At 39.9% G+C, this 17869-nt stretch overlaps 1 protein-coding gene across 5 annotated transcripts in view; it reads left to right on the plus strand.

Annotated features, from left to right (window-relative positions):
- nedd4a (NEDD4 E3 ubiquitin protein ligase a) overlaps positions 1-17869 on the plus strand; it is a 32038-nt gene that overhangs the window by 12859 nt on the left and 1310 nt on the right. For 2 of the 5 annotated variants that reach the window (XM_034892990.1, XM_034892762.1), the window contains 24 exons: positions 4566-4616; positions 5055-5116; positions 5282-5384; positions 6192-6355; positions 6549-6666; positions 6982-7146; positions 8584-8667; positions 9430-9549; positions 9690-9974; positions 10210-10287; positions 10498-10552; positions 10646-10704; positions 10867-10932; positions 12016-12245; positions 12828-12949; positions 13059-13129; positions 13225-13320; positions 13424-13497; positions 13580-13640; positions 13733-13792; positions 13872-13979; positions 14099-14195; positions 14435-14507; positions 16280-16886. In XM_034892990.1, coding sequence (XP_034748881.1) covers positions 4566-4616; positions 5055-5116; positions 5282-5384; positions 6192-6355; positions 6549-6666; positions 6982-7146; positions 8584-8667; positions 9430-9549; positions 9690-9974; positions 10210-10287; positions 10498-10552; positions 10646-10704; positions 10867-10932; positions 12016-12245; positions 12828-12949; positions 13059-13129; positions 13225-13320; positions 13424-13497; positions 13580-13640; positions 13733-13792; positions 13872-13979; positions 14099-14195; positions 14435-14507; positions 16280-16382 — 2505 coding nt within the window. In that variant the 3' untranslated portion in view covers positions 16383-16886. Of the gene's footprint in view, positions 1-4565; positions 4617-5054; positions 5117-5281; positions 5385-6191; positions 6356-6548; positions 6667-6981; positions 7147-8583; positions 8668-9429; positions 9550-9689; positions 9975-10209; positions 10288-10497; positions 10553-10645; positions 10705-10866; positions 10933-12015; positions 12246-12827; positions 12950-13058; positions 13130-13224; positions 13321-13423; positions 13498-13579; positions 13641-13732; positions 13793-13871; positions 13980-14098; positions 14196-14434; positions 14508-16279; positions 16887-17869 lie in introns of those variants that run through there. The other 3 variants (XM_034893060.1, XM_034892831.1, XM_034892910.1) reach the window with 2 other exon arrangements.

Here is a 17869-nt window from a genome sequence, read left to right on the forward strand (position 1 = left end):
GGGGGGTAATGTAATGCAGGCAGAATGGGAGCAGGAGTCTTTCCCAGTATAAGGTTGGTGCGTTCCCTTCGCTGTGGGTCCCCCTGCCAGGCAGTGTTTGTGAAGTATCGGGTGTCAGCCTCTCCCCTTGCAATTAGCAGGTTGACTAGTAAGAAGGTCTCTTCTTTACCTAATTAGCCTGTCATTTTTTTTTCTTCTTTTTTTCTTTTAAAGACTATTTTTTGGGCATTTTCAGCCTTTATTTTTGATAGGAAAGTGGTAGACATGAAAGGGGGGAGAGAGAGTGGGGGAATGACCTACAGCAAAGGGCTGCAGGTTAGAGCCGCACCCGAACGTGCTGTGCCGAGGATCAAACCTCTACACATGGGCGCCCGCTCCACCCACCGAGCTATCTGGGCGCCCACCTTCAATTTTTCTTTTAAGGATCCAAATTTGCTTTTGTAAATCTTTCCTTACTAAATACTAAATTGCTAAATATGGTTAAATGAGCTTTGTACTCCTTTTCCTTTTACAACAGCAGTAAAAATGATTACCTCATGCCTAAAAACAGTCCAACAACAATGTTTATCTACTATAAAAACCAAGGGCGAAATAAACGGCTAACAATAGAAAATTTGACAAAATCTAAACTACCTATCCCTAGACCTGTTTGGGCTTATTGTAACATCTATACAATGCAACAGAAACAAAGCTAATGCTGTTGAACCATAGCCTGACAAGCCAGACCGGCTGGAAATTACATTTGCTGCTGCTAGATTTCTATGCTAACTAAACTATATAAGATAATCCATTTACTGATCCCTAGAGGTGAATAGAAAATATATAATGGAATAAATAAAATGAGGTGTATATAGAACTTTTACAATAGTAGAAGTAAGAAATTAACTAAACAAGAGCACTTAAAGACAGTTGTGTGTACATATAGTTAAATGTGTTATTATGAAAATTTCAGGTTTCTTATCTGCAATTCTCATAACCCTGCATACCTCATCTTACAAGTTAATGAACAACCAGTAGTGAAAAAGACATACCACGCCATTTATTAATCACGCAAGAAGAAATTACATTTTATGAACATGAATAAATGAAAAAATTAAGGAGTCTCTCTGCTGTAATTTGAACAACCCCAAGAACCAAGGAAGATTTAAATGGCCCAAATGTAACTTTAATAAAATGTTCTAGGTTATCAAGTTGACATTCATGTCATTATGGTCCTTCCAGATTCAACTCTCTCAACTAGTTTTGTGCAGCTGCCGCAGGCGTGCGTGTTTGTGTTGGCAGGTTGCATTGCCTGATTCAGGCCAAGGAAACCTAGATTTTCTCTCACAAATTTCTTGGTTCAAGCTAGAACTCTTTTTGACTCCTTCAGAAGCGACAACGTGGTTTAGAGAAGCAACACACCCATTATAAAAAGAGCCCTGCAACACCAAACTCTTAGGCCTCCTGCATACTGCTTGCTTGGCATTTCTGTTAAGTGTCTGTTGCGGGGCGGCTATGTGGCATTTTCTCTATTTGCACACCAGAATTGTGTCTGACATGGTGCTGCTGCTGCTAGCTTTGTCTTTACACTTGCATGTTTCTTGTTGATACAATGAAATGAAATTAGATTAGATTAGATTCAACTTTATTGTCATTACACAGGTACAGGTACAAGGCAACGAAATGCAGTTTGGGTCTAACCAGAAGTGCAATAGCAGTAAGTGCAGGATATACAATGGTTCCTTAAGTGTAGGCCATGGATATGTACTGAATAAGTATAGAATTGAATACTATTATAAACAGAATTTTACAGATGGGTTTGTCCTATGAATATAAAATATAGATAACAAGTATTGTGAGCAAGATTTACACAATACTTGTTATCTATATTTTATATTCATAGCAAATAATAGCAGTAGTATACTTAATGTTAAACATAAACATATACTGATTTCAAAACAGCAAAATAGGCTACAGAATATTTTGTTCTGTATTGACAGGTGCAATATTTGAAAATAAATAAATAAATTACATTTAAATCTACATTTATGTCAAAACCCAGAGCCTTTCAGACATCAAAATGTAATTTATTAAATGTATTTGTGTGAAAATGACATAATAAAATCTTTTTGTGTTCTATTTTGCCTGAAACTGCTTCTAACACACTAGTGTGTCACGTAAAAATTAGGGGCCTGTCCTATTTCTAGCATGTACGCGTTTTCAGCGCGGCCTGAGACTTGAGTGTTACGCAGGCAGTGTGCAAGCTCTAACCTGTTAACATGGGAGCCAAAATAAAAACGGACACGCCACGCAGCTGACACGCTCACGCCATGTTTGCAGTGTGCAGGAGCCTTAGGCTTTAACTGTCAAAACTGGAGAGAGATAGAAATCAAAATCTGCCTTTTTTTCCTTTTAGAGTTAATTTGTTTTGCTTTAAACTTTCATCACCAAAACACATTAACAGAACAGGCCATCAGACTTGGTGTTACGGCCTCCTGCTGTGACAGCAAATGGTGGATGTGTGGAAAGCAAGGGCTTCCTCATTTTACAGCTTTGAATATACTTTGTCATGACAATCAAACATAGTCTCTACAGCTTTGGCAGTTTTTAATGTGTGTCTTTTTTTTCAAAATATAACTTGTTCTTACTTATTTTATGGAATTATTGTCTTCTTCTCAGGTGTGTACATATCATTCCTGATCAGGATGGTTTATCACCTGACAGTTTGTTTGGCTGCTCCAATAACATTAGCTGAGTAGCTCTTCAGAAGTTCAGGTTTCACAAGCTGCTGTCCACCTGTTAAAAGTAGTTTGTCGTTGCAGAACTAAGATGGATATCACTGAGCTTGCTCCACAGATGCCCAACATGTGTTTGTAACTGTTTGCCACAACCTCATACAGTACGTGGTCAGCACTGCTGAATGCCACATGCTAATCTGAGTTGCATTTACTGTAGTGTCAGATGAACCTTCAGGGGATGCTCTGAAAGGATCTATCTATGGCTGTCTTTTTTATCTTGGACAGTCTTGTCATGTGTCCAAAGCATATAAACGATTCGTTAAGCTTGGTCTCACTCATTGTTTATGCATTACTGTTAAGGAAATACTGGGTTTTAATTTAAGACAGAGGGATCAGTTGTCCAAAAGGTTTGTCATTATTTGTAAGGTTTAGTTTCTCGTTATCTGAGCAGCTCATTAAAAGCTATGAAGGGCAATGTACTGATACATATTTATACATATAAGTAGTGGGTGGTTGTTACATAGGCTCTGGGTTTAAGTGTGAGATCCAATGTGCTGTGGAGTGAAAGGGAAATTTAGATGAAGTGATCTGTGTGATACTTAGATGCACTCAATGTGTTGCTTTTAAATGTGAAACAGTGCCATCAAATAAGATTATCCACACAGACATATTGTGGGACAGGACAGTGTGGTTCAGGAATGTCCTTAAAAAATGTTTTAGTCCAATGTCTTAGTCAGTTTCAGTTGTTTACATTTTAGGGTGAGGATATCGGTTCATGACCATGTTATATATATATATATAACCACCCTACTGTGTGTTCTCCAGTTAATAACGTGTGGACTGTGGTGTGTAAATAAATGTACTGTAACCAACATTATACTGTAACCACTAAATACAGAGATGTACTTATACATCAGTAGTAGTAGTAGTTCTTAAGTCGGATTTCCCCTGTTTCCCCCTTCTTTACACCCTGTTAAATATAATAATTATATAAAATAGTCTGACTTATTACTGGAACACAGTCAACCTGGGTGTGACATCATTCCCAGTTCCAAGCTCCAACTTGTGAGTTAAATGAAACAAAGCATTATCGTAGACTTTTGTGTCTTTACTTGTTGTTTTGTAACCTTTTTAGGCAATTTTAATTAAATATGTTACAAGACCCGTGCCGGTTTGTGATCCAATAATTACCTTTATTTGCTATGATGTAGTTCAAGTTAAATACCGCATATAACCGGCGGCCAAATAGCTCAGTTGGTGGAGCGGCCGTCTATTTGTCGAGGTTGGCTCCCCAGCGCAGCAGACCCGGGTCCGGCTCCGACCTGCGGCCCTTTGCTGCATGTCATCCCTCGCTCTCTCTCATACAGGAGATATTCATATGAGTTTTCAGGCTCATTGCTGGTGTGCACGGACTTGCTTTTCTTGGCTGCACTATTAGACATGCAAGGGCAGGACGAAGGAGGCCTCCATCTATATTTGTTCACGTACACACTCTATATACTGCTGTTAGACAGTGTGACCTGCCGCGGGTGTTAATTTTGTCACAAAGCTGACTCCCTCGGTACAGTGTGTTTGCCTTCAGGCCTCTGCCTTCGAGATTCCACGACTGTGATAAAGCCATGCAGTAATTGTGTGAAGTATTTAAAAAATGAGAGTTTACAAATGCTACATTATTTTGGTCCCAGTCTCTCTAGCAATAGCACAGTGCATCCATTCATTGTGAGCTAATAAACACTTTAATGTCTAGGCTACATGCTAAATATGTATATATGAAGATCAAGCTATGTGTCTGTGTGTGCCTCTGTGTCATGATCCTCATATCTGTGTGTGTGACTCTCTCTCTGTCAGACACGTGATGACTTTCTGGGACAGGTGGATATCCCCTTAAATCAGATACCGGTGAGTCCTTGGTTGCAGGAAACTCTTGTTCTTTTTATATTAATGACTGTGACTGGTTTAACTTTATGTACTGTACGTTTTAATTTATGGGTTTTAACTGTAGCGTAAGCTGCACAAGCTCTTGACCTCAATCTCACCAATGTCACCATGTGTAAAAAACAAAAACAAAAAAAAACTGCACGCCCTTAGTCAGGTGTATGTTCCACATCATTGTCTATAGTTTTGGAAACACAGTCCGTCATGTTTATGTTGCCTTCCTACTACTGTTTCATTATAAATACAACACCAACAAATCAGCCCTCATGGTACACAGTCACCATCACCAGTCTGTTTAAATGTACTGTGTAATACTTTTACAATACCAGATTTATTCAAGCAGCTGTAAAAATATTGGGAGAATTTAATTTAGTTTCCTTTTTTATTTCATTTTTTTCTCAGACAGAAAATCCTAATACAGAAAGGCCATACACATTCAAGGATTTTCTGCTCCACCCACGAAGGTTGGCATTATTGCATGATCTTTCCCTGTTTAACATTTCATTTATTACATACATTTATTTGTAGGATAAATGATAAGCCACAGTTCTTTATTTTCAAATATTCCTGGCAATATTAATTTCTTCCTTGTTAAAAAATAAGTAAATTCATTTTTGTTTGTCCTGCAGCCACAAGTCCAGAGTCAAAGGTCACCTGCGTCTCAAAATGACCTACCAGCCAAAAAACCCTGATTCAGAGGAGGAAACAACAGAACAGACTGAGGACATGGATGTAAGTCTGGCTAATAATGCTTGTTCAGCAAGGAGTTATCTCTTACAGATCCTCTTGTGTTGAATTTGCCTACGCAATAATACTTCTTAAGCCCCTGGCACACGAACCAGACGGCCGACCTTCGGCAGAAAAGGCAGTTGGACTGATTAGTCTCCCCGAGTTGGTTAAAAAAGTGCCTCGGAACACACTAAAATGACGAGACGTAATTCGTCTCTTTCATTTGTTTTTCAAGTTTGTTAGGCCATAGCATCCATTTACTTTCATAGCCCGCAGAGACCGGAAATGCAGAGAGCAAGTCTGTTGTGTTACCTCCGCCTACCCTCTCTGACAGACCAACCACTACTGGGTGATGAAAAATGTTCACTAACTGTGCACTGCTTGTGATTTTTCCAGAGAATGTCAACACAGACACCCAGTTATAATACTGCAAATGCAAAGGCTTTCATCAGTGTGCCATAGGCTCAATCACCATTGTGTTAACCCATATGATAATAGATATCCATAGATTGGATATTATATAACCTTGGCATTGTCACTTTGGTTTTATGGTTTTCACCTTAGAGTTTTGAACAATTAAATGTCATAGCAGTAATATGTGCTCTTTATAGCGTCTATTGTCCATTTCACATTTGTCCCACTCTGTGTCCATGGCCTTTGTAAAATATGCTGATGCTGAGTCAGAGCTCCAGTCTGTAAATTTTCTTCCAGTTGTTTTTTGTCGGTCTAGTTAAACAGCAGGCATTAGGATATTGTCTCCATCTTGCTTTTTTTTTTTTTAAACTTTGTTACTTTGTTTATGTCATGCAGCCTGGTTGGGAGTTTCTGGAGGCTCAGGACATGTCAGGTCCCAGACAAAACCAGCTGCTGCCCGCTCTGCCCTCTGGTTGGGAGGAGCGGCAGGACAACCTGGGAAGAACCTACTTTGTCAATCATGAGAGCAGAACCACACAGTGGAAACGACCCACAATTCAGTAAGAAGGCTCCCCCTCTCCCCTGCAAACTTTTTCTAGAACACTTTTCTTGTGCAGTACTGCATAGCCATTCCGTGGGTGCTGATAAACACCCAAGGAATGGCTGCCTAGGCTACATATTAAATATAAATGGAGATCAAGTCATATTGTGTGTGTGTGTGTGTGTGTGTGTGTGTGTGTGTGTGTTTTACAGGAACGTTGATGTGGAGATGCAAAGAAGACAGAACAATAACATAGATGCGGAGCATGCTATTATTACACGCAGACAGATCTCGGACCATGATGAGAACACCGCACAAGAGTCTCCTGAGGTAATTTTAACAGTTTTTATAAATGTTTGTAGGTGAATGGGTGAGGAAAGAAAATTAAGGATGGGGCAAGTGTGTTCCGATAGCCATGCAGGTGCTATGTTGAAGCCAGGTGTTGCAATGGGGGATGTAGCAGTGCAGTTCTGGCCTGTCCTCTGAGGGCTTTGGCATAAACGCTTAAGGAAATCCACTTTTATTAGGTCTAAAAAAAACTAACTTTAGGTTTAGATGTTTAAACAAAGTTATTTGGCAGAGCTGCTGATGTCGGATCTAACCTTGGATCAGTCTTCTTAATGTGGCTCTTGTCTCATCTTCTAGAGCTGGGAGATCATTACAGAGGATATGTCCACCTTGTACCACAGCAATAACCACCTCACATCAAGTCCACCCCACGGGCCCGCAGAGTTCCACCCGTCCCGTGCTGAGCTGAGAAACACTCATATTTCTCGGGCCACAGCTGGCGAGCTGCGCACTTACCAGACGGTGAGTCATTTTCTGTGGTTACTCTAAGTCAGAAGAGGAGAGACTTACAATGGGATTAATATGAAACAAAATGCTTTCATTAAGAGAAGGATAAGTTAAGCAGTGTCTTTAACAACTAAAACTGTGTGTGTGTGTGTGTGTGTGTGTGTGTGTGTGTGTGTGTGTGTGTGTGTGTGTGTGTGTGTGTGTGTGTGTGTGTGTGTGTGTGTGTGTGTGTGTGTGTGTGTGTGTGTGTGAATATGTGTGTGTGTGTGTGTGTGTGTGTATATGTATGTATGTATATGTGTGTGTGTGTGTGTGTGTATATATGTATGTATGTGTGTGTGTGTGTGTGTGTGTGTGTGTGTGTGTGTGTATATATATATATATATATATATATATATTCCCATATGTGAGGTTAAACACATTACATGCAGCAAAGAGTTAGAATCAAACCCAAGCTGCTGCAGTAAGGATTGAACCTTGGTATATGGGGTGCACGCTCAACCAGGTGAGCTGCCAGGGTGCCTCAGGTCCATTGTTTTGTGTTGAGCTGTGTCTTGAACCGAATCATCTAAAGTGTACTCTCAGTGGCAAGACAGTAGGACATAATCAGCAATACTGAGACTGGGCAATACTGGAAAAACATGAGGCAACACAAAACACCAATGCCCAGGTAAGTCTAAGAGTAGCCCAAAGCAACCTCTCAGAACAAGACCCAGTAATCATCAGGTTGGCAGACATCCAATAGCTAAAATATAAAAAGGAGAACGCTAATACAGGCCCGATGTCCAGCTTGTATGTGAGCTTTACCAGAGATTTGTCACGGAACCCGGCCCAAGGAGCGAAAATAAGTTGTGTCCCATCGGGCTCTGGCTCAAATGCGGGAATCTACCATACCAGACAGTGCAAGTTGTTTACAGACAGATGCCCCTGAGACAGTCTAGCACATGAAGGTGGGGTGTAAGATGCAGGTAGGTATGCCATACAAGGAACACCATGACCAAGTTACTGGCTTAGTGTACAGGAACATCTATACTGACGAGTAAGGGCTGGAAGTCTCAAAGTTGAAGTGGTAGGCATCTCCGAAGGTGGCAGAGAATGACAGAGCTAAGATCCTGTGGGACTACCACAATCAGACTGATAAATGGTGATGGTTGACCAACATGAAATGTGGTTGACAAAAGGCAGAATAAGGCAGTTGTGATAGTTAGCAATCCCAGGCAACTGTGATAGTCAGAGCACTCAGGGCTGTACCACCCAAAATTGGGACAATGGCTCCAGCAAAGTCCAGGAACAACATCTGCAACGTCTGTCTAGAAGAGTGCAGTCCTAGGAACAGCTAACATATTGCACAGAACCATCAGGCTCCCAGGACCCAAGCTTGGAGAAAAGGATAAAGATTGCCCAGTATTTATTTGTTGTTGTTGTCTTTGACATCCTTCCTCTGTCCTGCAGGATCATACCAATAATTCAAGCCATTCCAGTCTCAGAGGAAATGCCCAGACTTCAACAGGAGAGGAACATCCTGTTAATCCTGTGGTTAGTATTTCACTCCTTGTTGAAATCACTCCTTCCAAACCTGTCTTGCATCAGGTTGTTGCTGTTTGAGTGGACCAATGTCACCGTTCAAGATTCAGTTTTTTTTTTTTCTTAAATCAGTTTCTATGGTGGGAAATACAACAGTTTTTAGCGAGGTTATACTGTACGTTTAGTTTACTTTCTGAGTTTGAGGTAGGCACAATTAATCTTTTTGTAAATGTTGGATAAACGGACTGTTCTTGTATAGCGCTTTTCTAGTCAACTACGGCTACTCAAATCGCTTTCACCTCGTACAGGAACCCTTCACAAGCATTCATAAACGATGGCTGAGGCTGCCGTGCCACCTGCTCATCAGATAAACACTCACACACATTTATACTCCGATGGCGCAGCATCGGGGGCAACTCTGGGCTGAGTGTCTTGCCCAAGGCGATCGAACCACCAACCTTTGGATTGGCAGGCAACCACTCTACCACTGACCCACAGCCGCCCCTCTATTTTGGGACATATAGCACATTGCTATTGTTATAAAATTTAAGATTTAATACTTTTACATTTTTTGTAATTAATTTTTTTCAAATTATTTTTTTGTTTTTTAACAACTTCAATTCTCATTTAATTTTACGACTGCATCACAAACGCTACTACTTTCTTCTGTGAGTTTTTTGATTCTGATCCTGATTCATATTTTGCCCTGAATCAGGCAGTAAGAGTTTGAGGTTTTCAGTATTGATCACTGTATTCATTTATGTAATTCAATAGCTAATTCCAACCTCAACTGGGCTGCCTCCAGGCTGGGAGGAGAAGCGAGACAGTAAAGGGAGACGCTACTTTGTCAACCACATCAGCCAAACCACTTCATGGACACGACCTCTCATTCAGGTACAACGTGTTTTCTTTTATTCTTTTTATTCTTATTGATACTGAACAGGTGTAAATGTATGCATGCTGACAATCCATTGCCAGTTTTAAGCCCAAGTTCTCCATACCTCTCCATATTATATTTTTGTATAATATAACAGAAAACCTCAGATGCACCAGTAGCACTAGCAGCAGCTGCAGCGGCAGCAACACAGAGTGGGGCAGGTGTAGCCCAGAGCCTGACTCCACCCTTGCCATCCATGTCCCCAGAGGAATCTCCTCAGCACACCCCAAGCCCTGACGCCACACATAAATCTGGCTTCCTGCCAGCTGGTTGGGAGGTTCGCAGTGCTCCCAATGGAAGACCGTTTTTCATCGACCACAACACTAAGACAACTACCTGGGTGAGAAAGCAGCAGGCTTCAGATGTGCTTTTTCCTCTGATCGTAAGTGGTGACCTGTTCCTTTAATGGCCACTAGGGGCTTGCTCTATGAGAGCTAATACACAAGACATTCAATGCTTCATTTATTTCCACAACCAGAAGGCTACTAATTGCTAAGTTAACCATTTTTAAATGCGTTTCATGGTGACAACTTAGTCGGTGGTATCTCAAACACCATTTCTTGTTTAAGTATTTCCTCTTTGAAGGAAACACATCCTATCTGTTTTTCTCTAAACAGGAAGATCCCAGGCTAAAGATCCCTGTGAACACGAGAAAGAGACCCCCACTTGACCCATCTGATCTTGGCCCTCTGCCGGTAAATTCAGCAATTACAGAAAATCATATGTTGGTGCATATTATCAGAGCTGAAAGTACTGCCTAATTTGATTTAAAAGTCTAAAGTGGTGGCTCCCAACCTTTTTTCAGTTTGACACCCAAAAGACAAATTTGGTGACTCCCCATAATTGTCATGCATTTTACCCCATATATATATATGATATATTCTTATAAATGGATTTCTTTCTAGCCTGGCTGGGAGGAGAGGGTCCACAGTGATGGCAGGATATTCTACATAGATCACAGTGCGTATGACATTTAATACTAAGAATACATCTTGGACTAAGTGTATATGTTTCCATGTTAATGAATGGCTTCTGATGTATCATATTTCACAGATACCAGGACCACACAATGGGATGATCCCAGATTACAGAACTCAGCTATAACTGGACCAGTGAGTATAGATTATATTGGATCGATTATTCTTCAGTAACATAATATTAGCACACAATAAAAATAGTTATGTATAGTTTACAGGTTTCCTGTAAATATATCATTGACCGCAGTGCCGGTTATGATGTATTTGTCACTGATCAGTGTCCTTTGTTGATTATAGGCAGTGCCTTATTCCAGAGATTATAAACAGAAGTATGACTACTTCCGGAAGAAAATGAAGAAACCGGTGAGTGTTCTCAGAGCAAGGGCAACTGGGACTGAAATTGTTAACAACTACCTCTACCTTGCAAATACTTAATAAAACTATTCTAATAAGGACTGCTGTTGCCTTTACCTCTGATATCAGTTTGTCACTTTCATATATGATGTATTTTTTCAACCCGTAGATCATTTTTATGATCATTTTAAATTTTAAATGTATTAGTTTATTTGTCAGGGACAATGCAGCACAAATTATTACATACATAACTATCACAGTCACAGCCATAACAATATGTGTAGATGTGTTACATAAAAAGCTAATTAGCATAAATAGGCTAATTTGCAACCCCAATCCCTGGTCAGGTGTTTCTAAAAAGATAATCCAAATATTTTTTTTTAAGAACTACATAGTGTGAGTTACACAATCATGCAGCATATAAATTATATTAATATATTACATCAGCATTTCACAGATTCATGACAACATTACACAAAACAGTACATCACGTAACAACACAAACCCCAAGCACCCAGCCATTTGCAATGGTTTTGCGCCCCTCTGCTATGCAGTTGTAACCCACTTCTCCCTTAGTGGCCACTCTCCTAGTATTTGTTTTAGTCATAAAAGGACAGAGTACGGCTGGAGCTAGTTTATTCGCGCATTTATATGTCAGTTTGAGAAAAGAGAACTTAATAAAGCTATCAAAATGTAAAAGCTTGTATTTATGTACAATCAAACAGTGGTGCCACGTTGATGGTTTCTGATCCATTATTTCCAGTGCCTGTTTGTATACCGATATGATGGGTTTGACTGTTGTCAGGGAGGCTTGGCCCCATGCAGTAGCACAGTAGGATAGATAAGAGAGTATCATGACATTAAAAAACAGTAAAGCTGCCTTGACAGGTATGTGATGCTTTATTATTCTGAAACAGTTCAGGTTTCTACAGATAGCCTTACAGAGTTTGTTAATGTGTTTTATTAAATTTGAGTTGGGAATCCAGAATAATACCTAAACATTTAAATTCCTCAACTTCTTCTATTACCTCTTGGTCTATTTTGATATATCACAAACTTTCTTTTTAATGAACACAATACCTTTTTATGTAGGCTGACATCCCAAACCGCTTTGAGCTGAAACTGAAACGTAATGCGGTGCTGGAGGACTCGTACCGGCGCATCCTCTCAGTGAAGAGGGCGGACCTGCTGAAGGCAAGACTGTGGGTGGAATTTGAGGGAGAAAAAGGACTGGACTATGGTGGCGTGGCCAGGGAATGGTTCTTCCTCATGTCCAAGGAGATGTTCAACCCGTACTATGGACTGTTTGAGTATTCTGCCACGTGAGTTCAAACACTGCCTCTTTTTAATCTTCCTAATGTTCTTATACATGATTATGGTGTGTTTAGACGAGTACAGACATCCAAAAACCAATTGTATTGCATGATCCATACACATTTAGAGGAACGTGCACTGGTTCACTGACTTGTATGAAGGAGCAGTAAATGAAAGGCATTCAGGACAGATATTCTACCTCTAGGTCTGAAATTAATATGTAGAAATACTAACTCAGAGACATGCACATAATGTATCACTGCTCATATTGTGCATTCACTGACTCTGTGTGTGAGATTTCTCTTGTTGGGAAGATACAATGTCAGGCCACATTCTTTAGCATACAATGTAGTCTGGAAAACTGTAATTGTGAAATAAGTAAGTGCTACTTATTTACTTGTAATACGAGTAAAATACAAACTTCAAGTCAAAATTACCCATACAATCACAGTATTGTATTTGTTATAATAGTGGCAATTCAAAAATACACATAAAAGAACTGTAATATGTTTTGGCAGGAAGCAGGACAGCTGATTTAGGAAAATGTTTGTTCTTTGTGGTTCCTCTTAATGTTGTGATTTGTCTTCCAGGGACAACTACACACTGCAGATTAACCCCAACTCAGGTTTATGTAATGAGGACCACCTGTCCTACTTCAAGTTCATCGGCCGTGTGGCAGGCATGGCCGTATATCACGGCAAACTGCTCGATGGTGAGTGCCACCTGAAAGTGTTAATGTTGGTAGAGGGGAGTTCAAAGGGATTAGAGCAAACTATGTGATTCTAATAGATCCGGACATTTTTTGTTTCTGGCCATCAAAGCATTCTTCATTCGGCCTTTCTACAAGATGATGCTGCAGAAGCCCATCACTCTCCAGGACATGGAGTCTGTTGTGAGTGCCACATTTTTTCACAGCAAATAATTGAGTGCATGCCCCAAATCAGATAATCTGGAAGACATTCATTTTTTTCTATTGTCTTTTTTTAGGACAGTGAATATTTCAACTCCTTGAAGTGGATTTTGGAGAACGACCCAAAAGACTTGGACTTAAGGTTCACCATCGATGAAGAGCTGTTTGGACAGGTGCGTTCAAACATGCTGTCTTTGACTCTACAACCTTTAATTTGTGGTTAATAAGTGGTTAATCTGTGTAATTTATGTGATATATACCATTCTTCCTGTTCAGACTCGCCAGCATGAATTGAAGCTGGGTGGCGCAGAGATTGTCATCACTAATGAAAACAAGAAGGAATACATCCAGTAAGCAAAAAAAATAGTTTTCTTCATTTTAAAAGTGTTAAAATGATGGTTTGATGCTAATCTGCTGTTTTGGGTTTGACAGTCTGGTGATGCAGTGGAGGTTTGTGAACAGGATACAGAAACAGATGTCTGCCTTCAAAGAGGTTAACATTTGATTTTAGACATTGTTTATAGCATACAATAGTAGAAAGTATTAAATGGTATAAAGTGAGAATAAAAACATTTTGTGTTTTAGGGATTCTTTGAGTTGATACCTCAAGATCTGATCAAGATCTTTGATGAGAATGAGCTCGAGGTAAGTTTTCCGATGTGCTGAAATTAACCAGATTCGTTCCAGAAAGATGAATAATTGGGTGTCCACCTGTCCTCCACAGCTGCTCATGTGTGGTCTTGGCGATGTGGATGTGAATGACTGGAGAGAGAACACCAAGTACAAGAACAGCTATTGCTCCAACCACGTTGTTATCCAGTGGTTCTGGAAAGTAAGACAACTTTACATGCCTGGAGCCATCCACTTGGGCTATGGATTGAGTTTATATCTCCCTTCTGAGAAGAGCTTTGTGTTAGTTATTTATTTGTATATTGTTTTGTGTTGTTCTAGACGGTTCTGTTGATGGATGCAGAAAAGCGAATCAGACTCTTACAGTTTGTGACAGGAACATCAAGGGTCCCGATGAATGGCTTTGCTGAACTCTATGGTGAGATAACACATTTTATTACCGCCAACTACATTGTTGTTAGAAAGTGGTTTCTTGCTTAATGAATTAGTCTAGGTTATCCACTCTGACATCCAGTTACGGAATGAATGTTTTTGCCTCATCAAATCTTTTTCCTCTAATACTGTACACTTGTCTCCAACTCACAAGTGGCTTGAACTTTTTTATTTTTTATTAATACCAGTTAAAATCTATGTTTGTTTGATGGTTTTATTTTCCAGGGTCTAACGGACCACAGCTGTTCACTATTGAGCAGTGGGGAACAAGTGATAAACTCCCCCGAGCCCACACATGGTAAGCACTACACTTAGATTGTTTCGTTAATATTTTCCAACATTAAAAAAAAAAAAACGGCTGAAGCAGATTGTGCCAAAAATGCTTTTTGCTCTACTTGACACTGATTTGTTGGCTATGTTTAACAGTGACAAATGTGATCACTTTACTGCAATGTGACTCAGATGTTCAGAGCCCAGAGTGTCTCTAAAGATGACATTTGATTGTGTGCACATGATCCATTATTCATAATTATCTGTGCATGTGAAATTCAAAAAAATATATATTTGGGGCTCCAGGGGCTTCACAATGATGTTGTCTCATGTCAGGCTCAACAAATTTAATTGCATTATTACTGTAGAGTTGTACATCAGCCCGGATTAACACTTTGCTTTCTTAGCTCACAATGAGGTTTTGTGTGGCTGTGATAATGTATGAATGAATGAATGGATGGATAAATAAATGAATGAGTAACAATAAAAAGGGCTTGTATAAAATAATATCTAATTAAGCATAGTGGGTTGAAGCCCTTTAGTGGCTGGATACAGTCATAGCTCTCAATCTGTAAATGTAAATGGCCTGTTCTTAAATGGCCCTTTCCTAGTCTTAACGACTACTTAAAGTACTTTTACATAGCACAGGAACCATTCACCGTTCAAACATTCACACACTGTGGCCGAGGCTGCTGTACAAGGTGCTACCTGCTCATCAGATAAACACTCACACACATTTACACTCCGAAGGTGCAGCATTGGGGGCAACTCTGGGTTCAGTTTCTTGCCCAATGACACTCTGACATGGGGCTGCAGGGCCAGGGATCAAACCCCCAACCTTCCGATTGGCAGGCGACGCCTCTACCACTGAGAGAGAGTGATATCCCTCATTGTCAAACTCGGCTGTTTGAGAACAGAACACTCATTCTGTCTGTGAAAAATGACAATACTGTTCTCAAAGAGAATTCTGTTTGTGACAAATGACATTTCTTCGCTGTTATCTCGCTTTTTGCTTGTAGGTTTCTCGTTAGAGCCCCCCTACAGCTTTGGATTAAATATTTGGCAGGACCTATGTTTACTTGTATCTAATTCCTAGTAAATCAATCAACTTTTTCTTCTTCTCTGTTCCTCCGACAATGCTTTACTAGCTTTCTGCTTGTTTTTTGCCGGCTCGGCCATGATGATAGTGTGAAAAACTCTATAGCTACCTTGTTAGCCGGTTCCTGAATTTGTTACACCATGAGACCTGATATCATGCAATACTTCCTGATGCTGTGTCCAGCAACTCGTCAGCAATACTTCCATGCTCGCCAGCCTAAAATTGCAAGGGTGTTTTTCCGCTCACAGGCGCTAGGGGGGAACGCGACGACCTACATTCAACTCAAAAAAGTCATATAACCGTTGCAATAACTCGAATGCTGTTCAGTTAAGGTACAACTGCATTGTTCCCCTTTAAGGGAGAACTCCACTGATTTTAATTGTCAAAGTAAATTTCCTAGTGAATGCAAAAGTTGCACTATGGGAAGTGTTGGATCCAGGGTTTTTGGAGCTTGACGCATACCAGGGACTGAAAAGTCGGGATATTTCTGCCTCTGTACCACATTTGCCCGCTCCTTTGTAAAATCTATCTCCGGAAAGTCCCTCAACGTTATGGAGGTGTGATAATACATTGGTTTAAAAATTGGTAATGACCCAATGGCAGCTAAAGTTGATTCCTGCAAAGGATTATTTTCATTGACCCCTGCTTGGATGTGATTTCTTCCTTAATTCCTTCATTGTCTTTACTTTCACCTCATAAAGCTTCAATCGACTGGACCTGCCTCCTTATGAGTCTTTTGAAGAGCTGAGGGAAAAACTTCACATCGCCATTGAGAATGCACAAGGCTTCGACGGGGTGGATTAGAGCTTGTGCCTGGAATTGAACTTAACTGACATTGCTGCATGATGTGGTGAAGATGATGGGACAAACAAGCTGTGTGTCAGATTCAGGTCTTAACCTGTCAGCTGTGTGACAGATGAAGGACCGTCGCACATCTTCACTTTGGTCCTTTGTTGAGGCACATGTGGAGAAAGGACATTACATCTGGAGAGGTATTTAATCGCTCTACATGTTCTAAAGTTTACAAAGCAAACATACAAAGCTGTATACTGCATAACGAAAACATCTAACCTTAAACAGTAGTTTCATTAGGGCTCAATTGCCTCAGAAAAACTTTATACTGAGATTCTCTCATCAGGTACTTGTGAGGTTTAACTTCACATTGTAGTTGGTGAAAAATTACTTTACTTGTGTTAACTTAACTTGTCCCTTCACCACTTATTAGTACTAGAAAGAATGGGCTGTGGGTCAGAATAGTCAATAACTTATGTTTTACATAAGGATAACATCAACTCTTGATATTTGAATTAAAAAGAAAACGAAACTCACAACCCATGTTTCCTATCATGTATACTATTTAACATTTAAAATATAGTTAACAAGTGTGAAATCCCTTTAAACATGACCGTGGCCCAAGTAGAACAATATTTCAAAGAAAACGTCATCCAAATGTCTTAAAATTAAAAGACGAAGACAGCAATTTGTCAGAAGTTTTAAAGACGTCTGATCAAATGGCAATACAACCTAAATAAAACGGATGTGAAGATAATTTTTTCCTATCATTTAAATTGTATACACAATTATAATTTTTTTCATTCCATCACACTAGAATCCCTCATGCAAATCCCAAATATATGCACCCCAAAAGCATTAGTAGTGGAAAATGTGCAAGTTATATACATATATAGTAAGTTTGAGCGACTACACTGAAGGAAGGTGTGTCATTGAATCATTATAGTAGTGATGTACCAATGCCAGGACCAGTAAAAGGCTAAATTAATTTTACGGTAGTTTGTATCAGAATACATGCAGTGTTAGATTGTGCTGAAATACTATGCATAATTGTACATATTGACATGAGATCATCGAAAACACCTGAGGCCTGTACTACATATCAAGATTTGGCGTTATTGAGGTAACTTCAGGTTCATCCCAGGGTTTTCTGTATCACAACGTTGGATCAGTTGTTACCGGGTTAAATCTCCGTGGTAATTTACACTGAACACCTAACCTGGTCTGGAGCAGGTTAAGTTGGAGATTAGAGATCAACCGGTATAAAAGCACTAACCTACTGACCAACCAATACATTGATTGATAACGGCACAGAGAGGTGCGCTCAATAAAGTTAAAACATTTAATGTTTTAACTTTATAAGCGCAATTATCTCTCTCTCTCTCTCTCTCTCTCTCTCTCTCTCTCTCTCTCTCTCTCTCTCTCTCTCTCTCTCTCTCTCTCTCTCTCTCTCTCTCTCTCTCTGCGCACCGAGCTCCAGCGGATCTTTAAGAAGAGTA

The sequence above is a fragment of the Etheostoma cragini genome, chromosome 1 (assembly GCF_013103735.1).
Source record: "Etheostoma cragini isolate CJK2018 chromosome 1, CSU_Ecrag_1.0, whole genome shotgun sequence".
Classification (NCBI taxonomy): Eukaryota; Metazoa; Chordata; class Actinopteri; order Perciformes; family Percidae; genus Etheostoma; species Etheostoma cragini.